The 18,174-nt window shown below is 47.7% G+C and overlaps 1 protein-coding gene across 5 annotated transcripts in view; it reads left to right on the forward strand.

Annotated features, from left to right (window-relative positions):
- The window catches only part of ZCCHC14 (zinc finger CCHC-type containing 14), a 152,428-nt gene that overhangs the window by 117,311 nt on the left and 16,943 nt on the right, over positions 1–18,174 (forward strand). For all 5 annotated transcript variants that reach the window (XM_063945670.1, XM_063945671.1, XM_063945672.1 and 2 more), the window contains exons 10-11: positions 14,471–14,562; positions 17,878–18,002. In XM_063945670.1, coding sequence (XP_063801740.1) covers positions 14,471–14,562; positions 17,878–18,002 — 217 coding nt within the window. The remainder of the gene's footprint in view (positions 1–14,470; positions 14,563–17,877; positions 18,003–18,174) is intronic.

Here is an 18,174-nt window from a genome sequence, read left to right on the forward strand (position 1 = left end):
GACGGCATGGTGGTTGAACGCCGGATCCTGAAGGAAAAAGGCATTCCGGATGAAGTCATCCCTACCCTGATCAAAGCCAGGAAGGATGTAACCGTACAGCATTATCACCGTATTTGGCGTAAATATGTTGCGTGGTGCGAGGCCAGGAAGGCCCCTACAGAGGAATTTCAACTGGGTCGTTTCCTGCATTTCCTGCAAACAGGACTGTCTATGGGCCTAAAATTAGGGTCCATTAAGGTTCAAATTTCGGCCCTGTCGATTTTCTTCCAGAAAGAACTGGCTTCAGGTCCTGAAGTTCAGACGTTTGTCAAAGGGGTACTGCATATACAGCCTCCTTTTGTGCCTCCAGTGGCACCTTGGGATCTCAATGTAGTTTTGGGGTTCCTAAAATCACATTGGTTTGAACCACTCACCACTGTGGACTTATAATATCTCACATGGAAAGTGGTAATGCTGTTGGCCCTGGCTTCAGCCAGGCGTGTCTCAGAATTGGCGGCTTTATCCTATAAAAGCCCTTACCTAATTTTTCATACGGACAGGGCAGAATTGAGGACTCGTCCTCAATTTCTCCCTAAGGTGGTTTCAGCGTTTCACTTGAACCAGCCTATTGTGGTACCTGCGGCTACTAGGGACTTGGGGGACTCCAAGTTGCTGGACGTAGTCAGGGCCCTGAAAATATGTTTCCAGGACGGCTGGAGTCAGAAAATCTGACTCGCTGTTTATCCTGTATGCACCCAACAAGCTGGGTGCTCCTGCTTCTAAGCAGACTATTGCTCGTTGGATTTGTAGTACAATTCAGCTTGCACATTCTGTGGCAGGCCTGCCACAGCCAAAATCTGTAAAAGCCCATTCCACACGGAAGGTGGGCTCATCTTGGGCGGCTGCCCGAGGGGTCTCGGCTTTACAACTTTGCCGAGCAGCTACTTGGTCAGGGGCAAACACGTTTGCTAAATTCTACAAATTTGATACCCTGGCTGAGGAGGACCTGGAGTTCTCTCATTCGGTGCTGCAGAGTCATCCGCACTCTCCCGCCCGTTTGGGAGCTTTGGTATAATCCCCATGGTCCTTACGGAGTTCCCAGCATCCACTAGGACGTCAGAGAAAATAAGAATTTACTTACCGATAATTCTATTTCTCGTAGTCCGTAGTGGATGCTGGGCGCCCATCCCAAGTGCGGATTGTCTGCAATACTTGTACATAGTTATTGTTACAAAAATCGGGTTATTATTGTTGTGAGCCATCTTTTCAGAGGCTCCTCTGCTATCATGCTGTTAACTGGGTTCAGATCACAGGTTGTACGGTGTGATTGGTGTGGCTGGTATGAGTCTTACCCGGGATTCAAAATCCTTCCTTATTGTGTACGCTCGTCCGGGCACAGTATCCTAACTGAGGCTTGGAGGAGGGTCATAGGGGGAGGAGCCAGTGCACACCAGGTAGTCCTAAAGCTTTACTTTTGTGCCCAGTCTCCTGCGGAGCCGCTATTCCCCATGGTCCTTACGGAGTTCCCAGCATCCACTACGGACTACGAGAAATAGAATTATCGGTAAGTAAATTCTTATTTCTCTAACGTCCTAAGTGGATGCTGGGACTCCGTAAGGACCATGGGGAATAGCGGCTCCGCAGGAGACAGGGCACAAAATAAAAGCTTGAGATATCAGGTGGTGTGCACTGGCTCCTCCCCCTATGACCCTCCTCCAAGCCAGTTAGATTTTTGTGCCCGGCCGAGAAGGGTGCAAACTAGGTAGCTCTCCAGAGCTGCTTAGAATAAAAGTTTAGTTAGGTTTTTTTATTTTCAGTGAGTCCTGCTGGCAACAGGCTCACTGCATCGTGGGACTAAGGGGAGAAGAAGCGAACTCACCTGAGTGCAGAGTGGATTGGGCTTCTTAGGCTACTGGACGTTAGCTCCAGAGGGACGATCACAGGTTCAGCCTGGATGGGTCACCGGAGCCGCGCCGCCGTCCCCCTTACAGAGCCAGAAGAGACGAAGGTCCGGTGAAAGCGGCGGCAGAAGACATCCTGTCTTCAAGACTAAGGTAGCGCACAGCACCGCAGCTGTGCGCCATTGCTCTCAGCACACTTCACACTCCGGTCACTGAGGGTGCAGGGCGCTGGGGGGGAGCGCCCTGAGACGCAATATAACACACATATACCTTAGCTGGCAAAAGGAATACATCACATATAGCTCCAGGGCTATATGGATGTATTTTTCCCCCTGCCATTTTACACAAAAAAGCGGGAGTTAAGGACGTCGTGAAGGGGCGGGGCATATCTCCTCAGCACACTGGCTCCGCTGGAAGGACGGCTCCCTGATTCTCCCCTGCAGTACTGCATCTGATTCAGGGTAAAAAAGAGAAGGGGGGGCATTTTGGCAGCAAATAACTAGATTAACAGCAGCTATAAGGGATTAACACTTATATAAGGTTATCCCTGTATATATATAGCGCTGGGTGTGTGCTGGCAGACTCTCCCTCTGTCTCTCCAAAGGGCTAAGTAGGGTCCTGTCCTCTATCAGAGCATTCCCGGTGTGTGTGCTGTGTGTCGGTACGCGTGTGTCGACATGTATGAGGAGGAAAATGAGGTGGAGGCGGAGCAGTTGCCTGTGTTAGTGATGTCACCCCCTAGGGAGTCGACACCTGACTGGATGATTGCGTTTAAGCAATTAAGTGATAATGTCAGCAATTTACAAAAAACTGTTGACGACATGAGAAAGCCGGCAAATCAATTAGTGCCTGTTCAGGCGTCTCAGACACCCTCAGGGGCCCTAAAACGGCCGCTACCTCAGTGGGTCGACACGGATCCAGATACAGATACTGAATCTAGTGTCGACGGTGACGAGACAAACGTAATGTCCAGTAGGGCCACACGTTACATGATCACGGCAATGAAAGAGGCATTGAACCTTTCTGACACTACAAATACCTCAAAGGCGGGTATTATGTGGGGTGTGAAAAAACTGCCAATAGTTTTTCCTGAGTCTGAGGAAATAAATGAGGTGTGTGATAAAGCGTGGGTTTCCCCCGATAAAAAACAGCTAATTTCTAATAAGTTATTAGCACTATACCCTTTCCCGCCAGAGGTTAGGGCACGGTGGGAAACACCCCCTAGGGTAGATAAGGCGCTCACACGTTTATCTAAACAAGTAGCGTTACCGTCCCCTGATACGGCCACCCTCAAAGAACCAGCTGATAGGAGGCTGGAAAATATCCTGAAAAGTATATACACACATACTGGTGTTATACTGCGACCAGCAATCGCATCAGCCTGGATGTGCAGTGCTGGAGTCGCATGGGCGGATTCCCTGACTGAGAATATTGATACCCTGGATAGGGACAATATTCTGTTAACTATAGAACATTTAAAGGATGCATTGCTATATATGCGTGATGCGCAGAGGGATATTTGTACCCTGGCATCAAGAGTAAGCGCAATGTCCATCTCTGCCAGAAGAGCATTATGGACCAGACAGTGGTCAGGGGACGCAGATTCCAAACGGCACATGGAAGTATTGCCGTATAAGGGGGAGGAGTTATTTGGGGCTGGTCTAACAGACCTGGTGGCCACGGCAACGGCTGGAAAATCCACCTTTTTACCCCAGGTTACTTCACATCAACAGAAAAAGACAGTCTTTTCAAACTCAGTCCTTTCGTTCCCATAAGTACAAGCGAGCAAAAGGTCACTCTTTTCTGCCCAAGGGCAGAGGAAGAGGAAAAAGGCAGCACCATGCAGCCGCTTCCCAGGAGCAGAAGCCCTCCCCTGCTTCTGCCAAGTCTTCAGCATGACGCTGGGGCTTTACAAGCAGACTCAGACACGGTGGGGGCCCGTCTCAAGAATTTCAACGCGCAGTGGGCTCACTCGCAAGTGGATCCCTGGATTCTACAGGTAGTATCACAGGGGTACAAACTGGAATTCGAGGCGTTTCCTCCTCATCGGTTCCTGAAGTCTGCTTTACCAAAGTCTCCCTCCGACAGGGAGGCAGTTCTGGAAGCCATTCACAAGCTGTACTCCCAGCAGGTGATAATCAAGTACCCCTCTTACAACAGGGGAAGGGGTATTATTCCACACTATTTGTGGTACCGAAGCCGGACGGCTCGGTGAGACCAATATTAAATCTAAAATCTTTGAACACTTACATAAAAAGGTTCAAATTCAAGATGGAGTCACTCAGAGCGGTGATAGCGAACCTGGAAGAGGGGGACTATATGGTGTCGCTGGACATCAAGGATGCTTATCTCCACGTCCCAATATATCCTTCTCACCAAGGGTACCTCAGGTTTGTAGTACAAAACTGTCATTATCAGTTTCAGACGCTGCCGTTTGGATTGTCCACGGCGCCTCGGGTCTTTACCAAGGTAATGGCCGAAATGATGATTCTTCTACGAAGAAAAGGCATCTTAATTATCCCTTACTTGGACGATCTCCTGATAAGGGCAAGAACCAAGGAACAGTTAGAAGTCGGAGTGGCACTATCTCAGGTAGTGCTAAGTCAGCACGGATGGATTCTAAATATTCCAAAATCGCAGCTGATTCCAACGACACGTCTACTGTTCTTAGGAATGATTCTGGACACAGTCCAGAAGAAGGTGTTTCTCCCGGAGGAGAAGGCCAGGGAGTTATCCGAGCTAGTCAGGAACCTCCTAAAACCAGGACAGGTCTCAGTGCATCAGTGCACAAGGGTCCTGGGAAAAATGGTGGCTTCTTACGAAGCGATTCCATTCGGAAGATTCCATGCAAGAACTTTTCAGTGGGATCTACTGGGAAAATGGTCCGGATCGCATCTTCAGATGCATCAACGGATAACCCTGTCGCCAAGGACAAGGGTGTCTCTCCTGTGGTGGCTTCAGAGGGCTCATCTACTAGAGGGCCGCAGATTTGGCATTCAGGATTGGATCCTGGTAACCACAGATGCCAGCCTGAGAGGCTGGGGAGCAGTCACACAGGGAAGGAATTTCCAGGGCTTGTGGTCAAGCATGGAAACATCTCTTCATATAAACATGCAAGGATTCTTCGCTGGGCGGAAAATCATGTGATAGCACTGTCAGCAGTGTTCATTCCGGGAGTGGACAACTGGGAAGCAGACTTCCTCAGCAGACACGACCTTCACCCGGGAGAGTGGGGACTTCACCCAGAAGTCTTCCACCAAATTGTAAACCGTTGGGAAAGACCAAAGGTGGACATGATGGCGTCACGTCTAAACAAAAAACTGGACAGATATTGCGCCAGGTCAAGGGACCCTCAGGCAATAGCAGTGGACGCTCTGGTAACGCCGTGGGTGTACCAGTCAGTGTATGTATTCCCTCCTCTGCCCCTCATACCGAAAGTATTGAGAATCATAAGAAGGAGAGGAGTAAGAACTATACTCGTGGTTCCGGATTGGCCAAGAAGGTCTTGGTACCCGGAACTTCAAGAGATGCTCACGGACGAACCGTGGCCTCTACCTCTAAGACAGGACCTGCTACTGCAGGGGCCTTGTCTGTTCCAAGACTTACCGCGGCTGCGTTTGACGGCATGGCGGTTGAACGCCGGATCCTGAAGGACAAGGGCATACCAGAAGAAGTCATCCCTACTCTGGTAAAAGCCAGAAAGGAAGTAACCGCAAAACATTATCACCGCATTTGGCGTAAATATGTTGCGTGGTGTGAGGCCAAGAAGGCCCCTACACAGGAATTTCAACTGGGTCGTTTCTTGCATTTCCTGCAAACAGGACTGTCTATGGGCCTAAAATTAGGGTCCATTAAGGTTCAAATTTCGGCCCTGTCGATGTTCTTCCAGAAAGAACTGGCTTCAGTACCTGAAGTTCAGACATTTGTGAAAGGGGTGCTGCACATACAGCCTCCTTTTGTGCCTCCAGTGGCACCTTGGGATCTCAATGTTGTGTTGAGATTTCTAAAATCACACTGGTTTGAACCATTGTCTACGGTAGATTTAAAATATCTCACGTGGAAGGTGTCGATGCTGTTGGCCTTGGCTTCAGCTAGGCGTGTGTCAGAATTGGCGGCTTTATCATGTAAAAGCCCTTACCTAAATTTTCATTCTGACAGGGCGGAATTGAGGACTCGTCCTCAATTTCTACCTAAGGTGGTTTCTGCATTTCACATGAACCAACCTATTGTGGTACCTGCGGCTACTAGGGACTTAGAGGACTCTAAGTTGCTGGACGTTGTCAGGGCCTTGAAAATATATGTTTCCAGGACGGCTGGAGTCAGGAAAACTGACTCGCTGTTTATCCTGTATGCACCCAACAAGCTGGGTGCTCCTGCTTCAAAGCAGACGATTGCTCGTTGGATTTGTAGTACAATTCAGCTTGCACATTCCGTGGCAGGATTGCCACAGCCAAAATCAGTAAAAGCCCATTCCACAAGGAAAGTGGGCTCATCTTGGGCGGCTGCCCGAGGGGTCTCGGCTTTACAACTTTGCCGAGCAGCTACTTGGTCAGGGGCAAACACGTTTGCTAAATTCTACAAATTTGATACCCTGGCTGAGGAGGACCTGGAGTTCTCTCATTCGGTGCTGCAGAGTCATCCGCACTCTCCCGCCCGTTTGGGAGCTTTGGTATAATCCCCATGGTCCTTACGGAGTCCCAGCATCCACTTAGGACGTTAGAGAAAATAAGATTTTACTTACCGATAAATCTATTTCTCGTAGTCCGTAGTGGATGCTGGGCGCCCATCCCTAGTGCGGATTGTCTGCAATACTTGTATATAGTTATTGTTACAAAAAATTCGGGTTATTATTGTTGAGCCATCTTTTCAGAGGCTCCTTTAAATTTATCATACTGTTAACTGGGTTCAGATCACGAGTTGTACGGTGTGATTGGTGTGGCTGGTATGAGTCTTACCCGGGATTCAATATCCTTCCTTATTATGTACGCTCGTCCGGGCACAGTATCCTAACTGGCTTGGAGGAGGGTCATAGGGGGAGGAGCCAGTGCACACCACCTGATATCTCAAGCTTTTATTTTGTGCCCTGTCTCCTGCGGAGCCGCTATTCCCCATGGTCCTTACGGAGTCCCAGCATCCACTACGGACTACGAGAAATAGATTTATCGGTAAGTAAAATCTTATTTTTTTTATTGAATTTTCGTGTTGCAAAACAGGGGTACAGAAGGAAGAAGGGGGGGGGGGAATAGGTACATGAATACATGAGACAACATAATGGCAAACATGTACAAACAGTTCAAAGTCAATCAGATAGGTACATCATAGGAGTACATCAAAGAAATTGCAGTGAACCTAAAATAATGGAAGATAGTAATACAAAGAGACAAAAAAGGGAGAAAGGCGGCAATGGGCATATTATATATACAGCACTAAAGAGAGGGCCATCCCAGGCTTAGGGAGGGGGGGACCTCATCACCCGAGATGTCCGGAGGGTGCATGTCTGGGGAAGGGGAACGTAGTATCAGTGTAGCACCCTCACCCTCCGTGATAAACAGATGCCAGGGCATCCAACGCACCAGGGGGGATTTAGCGGAGAAGGAGTATGGGATGTGCTCAGTCTCCATCAAAAAGTGCAGATGTATTTTGTGTATAACCTTCAATAGGGGAGGTGATGTGGGTTGTTTCCAGTTTTGGGCTAAAGCCGCACGTGCAGCGAGACAGATATGTCCTAAAACATAATGTAAATGTGCACCCACGGATCGTGGGTATACATTCAATAAAGCTATAAGGGGGGAAGGGGACAAATCAAGATTCAGAACTTTATTGATGAGGCCAAATACCTCCACCCAGTACAATTGAATATGGGAACATGTCCAAAAAATATGGAAGAGGTGGCCTACCTCTCCGCAGAGACGCCAACAAAACTTCGAACATGCAGGCCAAATCGTATGCAACCTATCAGGCGTGAGGTATAATCTATGTAGTAACTTGACATGCATTTCGGAGTGATTCAGGCATTTAGACATAGTGAAAGATGACATAAAAATGTGCTGCCATTGAGAATCATGGAGAATACAGCCAACATCTGCCTCCCACCTGGTTTGGGCTCTAGATTTGTAAATGGGGATCAGTGACCGTAATGTTCTATACCAGAAGGAAATCTCCCCCTTAGAAGTAACACTAAAAGGTCGGCCTATGACATGCAGAATAGCAGGGGGTGGTGGGGAGAGAGTAAGGTGGAGGCTAGTCCACCAGTGCTGGATTTGATAGTATCGAAGCCTCTCAGAGTCAGGCAAAGAGAAGCGTCCCTGAATATCAGAAAAGGAGGCGAGCACAGACCCATTAAACAAATCTCCCAGGACCCCCATCCCCCTGGACCGCCAGCCTGCCAGATTAAGATTAGGAACTAGGGCGGCCACCGTTCGTAGTGATACTAAAGACATATTATGATAAGAGGGGGATATGGCCATAGTCAGTTTGTCCCAAACCTGGAGCGTGGCTCGGGTAGAGGGAAGGAGGTTTAAGCCCTGTGGCCGAAGGGGTTTGGGCAGCCAGAAGAGATCTTTCAGGGGAAAACGGGGGCAGGCCGCCTCCTCCAGACACGTCCACCCCGGACGCATATCTATACAGAATTCTTTAATCTGAGCCAAGAGGCAGGCTTCCTGGTACAGTGAAAGATTAGGCATATCCAGGCCACCGGCTCTCCTCAGCAGAAACATCCTCACGCGAGCAAGTTTATGCGGGCGCGAAGACCATATATAATTGGTAAGAATTGCAGTGGCCTTATCTAGATATTTCTTAGGGAAAATAAAAGGGATAGTACGGAACAGGAACATTAATTTGGGGAGCAACGACATTTTAAAGCGGCCAGACGCCCCAACCAAGAAACTTCATAATTGAGCCATGATTTGGTGAACAGCTGAAGGGAGGACAACAGAGAAGGAAGATTAACCTCAAAAACAGAAGAGGTAGATGGGGGGATGAAGATACCTAGATATCGTATCGAGGATGTTTGCCAGTTGTATGGGTACTTAGCGCGTAAGCGGGTCAAGGAGTGTGTGAGATTAATGGGCAAAGCATCGGTCTTAGAGGCGTTTAATTTATAATAGGATGCTGCAGAGTACATATCTAAAATATTGTGCAAATGGGGGAGTGTAGTGCAAGGGTCAGTTACAAATAAAAGAACATCGTCCGCGAACAAACACAGTTTGTGAAGAGAGGCGCCTAATCGCAGTCCAGGGAACTGCGGGTCCGCTCGAAGCTTAGCTGCCAAAGGCTCAATGGCCAGGACAAAAATGAGAGGGGAGAGGGGACAGCCCTGGCGGGTGCCATTGTAAATTGGAAAAGAGGAAGATAAAACCATTACTGAAGATCCGGGCCGACGAGGAGCTATACAGGGCTAATATCGAAGAAAGGATGCGATCGCGCAGGCCAAATTTTAGTAGAACTTCTCGCATATAAGACCAGTTTAAGCGGTCAAAGGCCTTTTCTGCGTCCAAAGATAGCAGAAGGAGACCGTGCTTAGGGGCTAGGGAATCAACAAGGTTAAAAACCCTGCGTGTATTATCAGACGCTTGTCTTCCCGGGATAAAGCCAACCTGGTCCGGATGTATCAGGGAGGGGAGGAGGGCATTCAATCGAGAAGCTATTAATTTAGCATATATTTTAATGTCCCCGTTCAATAGCGCAATGGGACGGTAATTTTGACAAGAGGTCAAATCTTTGCCCGGTTTGGGGATTGTGACAATACGCGCCTCGAGCATCTCCTCAGGGAGGGTACTTCGAGAGGTAATGTCATTGTAAACTGCCACCAGAGAGGGAGCTAGGAGGTCTTGGAGCGAAATATAAAAGTCATTAATAAAGCCATCGGGGCCCGGCACCTTACCTCGAGGAAGGGACTTGATCACCTGAAGGGTTTCCGATAAGGACCAAGGGGCATTCAGTAAAGCTAATTGATCGTCTGAAATAGTTGGGAGGCTTATATCAGCTAAGAAGGAGTTGATAGAGGAGGGAGTGGGCTGAGGGGTAGAAGGATCAGTCGAGAGGTTATAAAGTTGGGAGTAGAAGTTGGCAAACTGATTCGCTATCTCCATCGGGTTAGAAATTTTGGCGCCTGTGGGGGACACAATGAGCCTGATTCTATTCCGAGCCTGCTGAGCTCTGAGCTTACGGGCAAGCATTTTCCCCGGCCTGTTCCCTGCTAGATAAAATTTCTGACGCATCCTATTTAGTGAGGCCTGGGTGCGCGCCATAAGTAATTTCTGGAGTTGGGACCTAGTGTCGGCTAACGCCTTCTGTAGGGTTTTCATAGGCCTAGATTGATTTTTGTCCTCTAAGTCCTTCAGCTGAAGCTCCAAATCGGCCTGGCGTTGTTGATTAAGTTTCTTAAGCTGCGCTCCTGCCTGGATCGCTGCCCCCCTGGTAACGGCCTTAAGTGCACACCAAAAGTTCAGGGTGGACGTGTCCGAGGGGGAATTAAATTCCATATAGGACGAGACACTGTCAACTATGATTTTTTTTGAGACAGGGTTAGACAGCAAGTGAGGAGAGAGTCTCCAAGGGCGGGGGGGAGAATGCTGACTAGCAACATCCCATTTAAGAGTCCACGGGGCATGCTCTGACCAAGTTATAGGGAGAATGTCCATGGATCTGGCAAATTGGAGGGTCCATTTGTCCGAAAACATAAAATCAATACGGGAGTAAGAGTTGTGGACGGGGGAATAATAAGTGTACTCCCGACCAGTAGGGTTTTGCACTCGCCAAATATCATAGAGGTCAAATTCATCTAAGAGGTTACGAAAGGCTAAGGAGGGGGCGTTGGGGGAGGCTGAAGAGGGAGAGGGCCTGGGAGACCTGTCCAGTTTAGGGTCAAGGACTAAATTAAAATCCCCCGTGAGAAGAAGGGATTCCGTACGAATCTTCTGAATAGCTACACATAACTTACGGATAAAAGTAACTTGGTTTGAATTCGGGGCATATGCTGAGACCAGAGTAACCGGCCTATCATTTAAAAGGCCGCTCAATATAAGATACCGGCCATTTTTATCGGCTATCTGAGAATGCAAAATAAAGGAGATGGAATTCCTAAACAATATGGCCACACCGTTCCTCTTAAAAGGGCCATTAGCAAAATAACCCACAGGGAGTCTTCGATCTTTTGAAAATAGGGGGTTCTACAGATGAAAAGTGTGTCTCCTGCAGCGTGACAATATCTGCTGTATGCCTAGTAAAATAACCCAAAGCTAGCCTTCGCTTATTAGGGGAATTCAGCCCCTTGACATTCATGGATAAGACCTGAACCATCGGAGCAAACTAATGCATGTTGTGGGCGGAGAAAGACCTTGACACATACAAAGATAAATTTGTCTCGAACGACGAATACCTACTTCATAATATAGGGGGTGGGGTGGGGGGGGGGTAAAGGGATGGGAAAGGAAAGGAACAAACCAAAACGACCCAGTACATCGGGTCGGCATAACTACTGCAAGGAAAGCAAAAAAATGCAGTAGTGTATTACCAGGGGGGAACATGTGGCCTAGCGCCACCACCCATGAAACTGAACAGGAAAAAAAAAAAAAAAGCAGGAGCAAATATGCCTACCAACAGTACAAATTAGAACAAAAAAAAACCCAGATGCATATAATCTAAGATATAAACATGGAGATGGGACACCATTAACAAAACTACGAGCAGGGCAACTCACGTGACCTCAACAGGGATAATGACTGAGTCCCTTCTATGACAGCGGTACAGGATAAAGTCCAAAGTGAAAACCAAAGCTGAAGGAGTCGACATCAGGCGGTGACCCATTCCGATTGAAGGGTTGGCTGTTTCTTGGATCCAGGAGGTAGCGTGACAGTGATATCCCACTCCGCCAGTAATTTGACTCCAGCCTCCAATGAAGTCACTGTGTAGAACTTATTTTCATACGAGATGACGAGCTTCACCGGAAAACCCCATCTATAAGTGATGTCTTGGTCGCGAAGTGCCAAAGTGATAGGAAGGATTGATCAACGTTTTGGCCAAAGTCAGGGCAGAGAAATCCGGAAACAGTTGTAATCCGCCAAGCACATCCGATTCGGAGTCACCCGCTTCCCTGGCCGCTTTCAGGATACGTTCTTTGGTTGTGAAGAAATGCACTCTCATGAGCGTATCTCTCGGGAGCGACTGAGCGTTGTTTAGGCAGTCTATGAATCCTGTCTATAAACAGCTCTCTGGGGTTGGCTCTAGGCAGAAGTTTCTGGAACAGCGCGGTAGCGTAATTCTCCAACTCGGAGTTCTGCACGGAGTCTGGAATGCCTCGGATCTTGATATTATTACGACGGGATCTGTCCTCCTATATCTGCAATCTTGAGTTTAAACGCCTCCAGGTCACTTTGCTGCTGATCGTGGGCCGCTATAAGATCATTATGAGACGAGACCAGTTCCTCTACTTTCCGCTCTAAATGGTCCGTACGGTCTCCTATAGCGTGCAGCTCCGTCTTAACCTCCCGAACAACGGCTGTGAGATCTTGAGTCAACTCAGATTTAAACGCTGAGAGGGCCTGATACAGCGTTTTGACCGTGAGAGGGGCATCAGAGTCAGGGTCAAGCCCCGGCATAAAGGCAGGGCTACAGAGGGTATCCTGTGGGGAAGCGGTAACCGGGGACTTCCGTAGAGAAGAGGCAGCAGGGGCCGCTTTCTGAGATGGAAAGGATACTCTGGGAGGCAGCACCCCTTTAACCTTTTTTGGAGGCATTCTAATGAAATGAGGTTCCGTAGGCGGGGTGACGATGATAAAGAAGCTCAGGATCTCGTAGAATATATGACGGAGAGTTAGGTAAGCATAAAGAACAAGGGTGGTGGCGGACAAGCGGTCTGGACTACATCAGAAGATCGGTGTCACACAGGGCCAGGCAGAGGATCATCTCCAGCCTGCGGCACCCAGATGGTAGGCTCCCAGCCGGGAGAGAGGGGTGAGAGTTCAGGCACACAGCTAGAATCCAGCAGCACTGCACCTTAGGTGATAGGGAACAGAACTGGACTGATAGGGCACACTTCCCTCCAGGGACTCCCCAGTAGCAGAATGTAGGGGTCAGCAGGTAGGAGAGGAGCAGGTAACTGAAAAACAAATGAGTGTGGTCCTCGTCCACACGTCTGCTCCCGAGGGTGCAGAGCAGGTAAGGGATGTTGGATAAGCAGGCACAGGGGAGAGGGAAATCTGCCACTGGTCTCTGCACAGCTGCGCTCCGGTCCCGGGTCTCGCCTCCAGGAGGCTCTGGACAAGGGGCCCCGGCCGCGCAGGGCCACAGGGGGTGAGGGCTGAGATGTAGAGAGGGGGGGAGGGGGAGATACGTGGAGGCAGTGGGAGAATTTAGTTAATGCTGCAGAAGGTGATGGGAGGCGGTGCCACTTACATGCAGTCCGGGTGTAGCAAGATGGCCGCCATCAGGGAGACAGACAGAGGAAGGCAGAGTACTTCTGCAGCTCCGGATGGCAAATGGGGGTATCCGCCGCCTCTCAACTGTGCCGAAGGGTCCTGAGCAGGTAAGGACTGTTGACTGGGTGGTCGCAGAGGAGAGGGGGGGCCGCTACGAGTCCCTGTACAGCCGCGCTCCGGTCCCGGAGCTCATGCCCGAGGAGGCTCCAAAATCGAGGTCCCGGCTGCAAGACGGGACACAGGCCTCAGGCGAAATATGGTAGCCGGAGCCACATCAGGGTCCCCAGCACAGTATGCTGTCCACAGCCGTGGACAGAGCTATATAGAGTGGTGTTGGCTGCAGGAGCTGGTAGTAATTTAGGGGGTTAAACTTGATTTTGCTGGAGCTCTGAATCAGCACGTCTATGCAGAGCAACTTCCAGGCCACGCCCCCTGTTTTTATATCTACTGTCCATGAGTTGTATGCAGACGTTTGTATGTGATGTACTTGATAACAATTAATCAGCTCACAAAGTCTCATTTATAAAATGGTGGGTAGATGCTGATGTAGTGCTATGGCCAGCTTCTTCATTCTTTGGAAGGTTTGGTACATATCCCCCTTATTATGATGTTGCATTGCACTGCTCTTATTCTTACATTAAATCATTAGTAGTTGCAGTGGTAAGTATTTGGTTGGAAGACACCTCCCCCCTCACCACCACCACCGTCTCTTCCCTTATAGAAGTCTGTACCTATTTCTTCAGTGGGAGTATTATGGATGTGCTAGTAGACTGATAAATGACATCCCATAGATAATTTGGCGCCATCTACAGGCTGGAAGAATATACTCCAGCCTTGTGAAATGACTCATCTGTGCACCTTTTCCCTGTAGGTGCTCTCCATAATGGATCTCATACCTACATAACATATCTTCAAACAGGCGCTAAAAACCCACCTGTTCATATAAATAACGTGTAATAATACATATCATAATACAGAGTTATATCATTAGTTTGCATTTGCGGTCTCATGTAAAGGGGCGCTGTCAGGTAGCTCGTAAAACTTAATTTCCAAAGTGAAAACAAACAAAGCAGTTCGGGAAATGTTCCATAACGTTTTGCTCTTTCTGGATTGTCTGTTATATAGACCTGTTATCTTCTGTAGTAGCAGTATTTTCTTTTCTCATCCTTTTAGTTTTTGAGTCTCACCGAGGAAGATTTGAATAAATTCGAATCACTAACAATGGGAGCGAAGAAGAAGCTGAAGACTCAGCTGGAACTGGAGAAGTGAGTGTGGTCGTCTGATGTTTTAACTAACTCCTCGCCCATACAATTCTATTGTTGCCCATTCCTGGGGTGGTGATTTAGTATGTCCTGTAATCGGCGCAGATCGGGGACTAGCTGTTATTTTAGATCCACTTGTGGATGTAATTTAGCAGCTACGGGAGGAAGGCCTGCCAGTGGTAGTGCCTGGCAACTGGAGCAGAGCTATAATTAGGTCATTTGTGCAAGTTATAGGAAATTAGACACCATGAAATGTGGGCAGGAAGAAAGCCAGGAAGGAATTGGTGTGATTAGGGAAAACCCCCAGTAGGGTAAGTTTGCTTCATTTGAACTCTTTAAAGGATCACGGAATAAAAAGTGAGTGAACCGTGTTAACTATACAGCCCGATAACAAAATGGAATTTAAGTACTCAAGTTAAAAAAAAAAAAAAATTTCTCTGAATTTATTGGTGGGCAATGGAACCATGAGGTATAGAGGGCTCAGGAAGGAGATGAGGCAGGTAAATTCTGACACTTCTCACCCTTTGTATCCTGTGGCCTGGAGGGAATCCATTATATACTAACCAAACCCTACAGGATGCAGGAGCGAGACAAAACCAGAAACTCCACTTAAAGGATAGTACCAAAGCTGAACCAGTGTCCCCCACTAGATTGAGATAAAAGAATCTCGTTAATGTAAGTACATGTTTCCCATTTATTCCCTCATTCTGCGGAAGGACACTAAAACCTTGGCGATGTCCTGTAGCCGCGCCTACGGGAAGGTACGCTGTGAAGTTCTGTGCTTATCAAAAACTAGCCTCTTTGGATGTAGAAACATTGAATCTGTAAAGCTTTGTGACTTTATGGAAAGGACCTAGTATCTTCCCAACAACACCGTACAGCCGAGGCACCATGCACACCCCTAAGGAGGCTGTTACCGTTCTGGCACATTGTCCACTCACATTGCCGGGGACAGGTTTCCCCACTTCCTGTTAATTAGGTGAAGTGCCTGTTGGGCCAACATGGGCCTGATGCAGTGTGAGCACTACGCCACTTGGCGTGGATATTGTAGGGTTTTGTTTTTTTAAAGGCCACAAGGCCAGTTGCAAATACACCCTTCTAATGATATATATGTCATTTGAACCCATTTCCCACCCAGCTCTGCATCAACCTCACGTTCCTTGTCGTTTAGCAGTAACTCTGCATTGTGGATCCACTGAGATTCTGGCCCCGTTTGTGCCGGCTATGGAATTATTCCTGAGATTGTGGAAACCTTTTGTTCCTAATTATCCAGCTGGTTCCTTTAAACACCTGAAATCTTGTGGTGCCACCCTGTTGGTTATTGTATACATTGTATTGTTTAACTCTTTATCTGGTTCATATGCTCTGACTATTGTATTTAACACCGCTCCCATCTAAGGAGTGACTGAGGCACTCTTGGAGACAACCTGATGAACTGGATGAAAAATTGTTAGTCTGACTTCTTCTTTTTCACTATGAGCTCCATCTGAAACACCCTGAATTAGCACTATGAAAGTTGCACAGCCTCGGTTGTTGAGGCCATCTTCACTAAAAGTATCATGCACAATTGAACTGATGTTTGACAGCTAATATACTTGTCTCTGCAATGAGAATGCCTTCTGGTGTCAGCAGCAGCTGAAGAAAAATCATTTGCTGGTCCGAAACTAGTTTGGACATCTGGATCTTTATACACACATGAGGGAATCTTAAGGTCTGGGCTGTCACTTGTACTTGTTCCTGGAGTGAAATCGAGGACACAGCATTAATAGGTCATCCCCTGGATCTGAAAAGAGAGGCCATAGGTACCATAATCTTTGTGAATACCCTTGTCACTGACAAAATCCCCTGTTTTATTTGCTACATATGCACCTATTTGCAGTATATTATTGTTAGCGATGGTAGGAAAAGTCTCTGTTTTGTAGACCAAAAGATAGAGCCTGAAAATGATAATGAAGAGACTGGACTGTGAATCTGACAATGCATTGATGACCTTCTATGATGTCCATGAGGATTATAAACGTGTCTTGTTCTGCTCAGCTCCGATTTTAGGCTAAAAATGAAGACCGTAGAGTCCAACCACCTTCTGTTCTTCTGACACTTAAATGTGACCTTCCTCCAGTGTTTTTGTTTTGTCTCCTGGAGGATCGGTAGTGATAACCATTCTGCGGACTTGAAGATGTTCTTCTCTCCCAGGCCAAATGAGTTGGAACCTTTGATACCAGAAGAGAAGTAGTTGGGCTCCCACCACAGGTGTTTCTAGGTGTAGATTTTATGAGAACTGAAATTTAGGACTTGGGTCAGACTCAGGCCCATAGTATATGAAGCTTGTGTGAAACCTGGTACTTGTCGGATATTCTTCAAGTTTATTGGAACGAAAAAAGATTTTCTCCTTCATTCTGAACAAAGTAAGTCAGGAGTAACAGCGCTCCTCATTGTCCTGAATGCATAGGGGCCTGGCTTACTGCCCTGCCTAAAGAGTCATCAGCCACTTCACTTCTTCCTGAGAGGGAAGCTCTGGGTCTGATCCCTTCCAGGACTGGACCAGTGCAAGACGCTGGCATTTGCAGAGTCAAGCTGAGGTGATTGATTTTAAAACCCTCCCCAGGGATGAGGAGACTCCCACAAAGCAGTGAACTGATTTTGTTTGGCTAGGAATTCAAGATGGCTACTTACAGGTGGTGGGAAGGGGGCCAGAGAGACTTGGGTAACTTACTCCTCTGAACAGGCTACTTACCAAATGTTGTGAGGCAGGTTACAGAAGGGATTACAGCTTCACTATAACCCCATCGGGGCATTCAGCACACTGAGTAAGCTCTGTACTGGATCACGCCTGTCCTACCAAATCTGTGCTGACAAGGGACTTGTGCTGCAGCAGCCCCAAAAGTGACTCTCCACCAATAAGTCATTCAGTGCCAAAATCCTGTCTCTAGATTTATGGTAGCGGCAGTCTCCATTCATTTATCTTTCCAAAAAATATTGGGCCATTCATATAATTAGCACATTTGCACTCCTCTCTGATGCTAAAAGTAAAAAGGGGAGAGTTGAATGTGAACCAAAAGACCTGTCCTTTTGCACTGATGTGGATATCAGCCAGCGTTACCAGCTAATGCATTGCCTGCTGTGTCTTTATAAGGCAATACGTTCTCTGCAACTTTTTGTTTGGTGTCATTGTATCTATGCACAACAGCTGCTTATATATACTCGCACAGGAGCCTCGCTTCATAGCAGATCTCTGCGTTATCTAGATTGCTTCAGTATAATCAGGGACTGGATTCTTTGCATGTCTTTATATCATGATCTCTATATTCTGTTCTGCAGAGAGAAGTCTGAGAAAAGGTGTCTGAACCCAACACCATGTACGTTCACTAGTGGCGGCGTTGCCAGAGTTCCCCCTACTAGTCATGTGGGTCCTGTCCAAAATGTACACTGCAACCACGCTACAGGTAAGCCTGTGTGACTGTCTCCCTAATCGTGTACATTGAGGAAAACTTCAACCAACGAAATACACCCTGTGCTTCTCTGTTGTGACGTAAACTACCACTTGGCTACAGTAGCCGCGTCATAACCTGCCGTTTCATTCCGGTTTGTCAGTTTGAGACGTACTGTGCTTGCCTA

Source organism: Pseudophryne corroboree, chromosome 11, assembly GCF_028390025.1.
Source record: "Pseudophryne corroboree isolate aPseCor3 chromosome 11, aPseCor3.hap2, whole genome shotgun sequence".
NCBI classification, from domain to species: Eukaryota; Metazoa; Chordata; class Amphibia; order Anura; family Myobatrachidae; genus Pseudophryne; species Pseudophryne corroboree.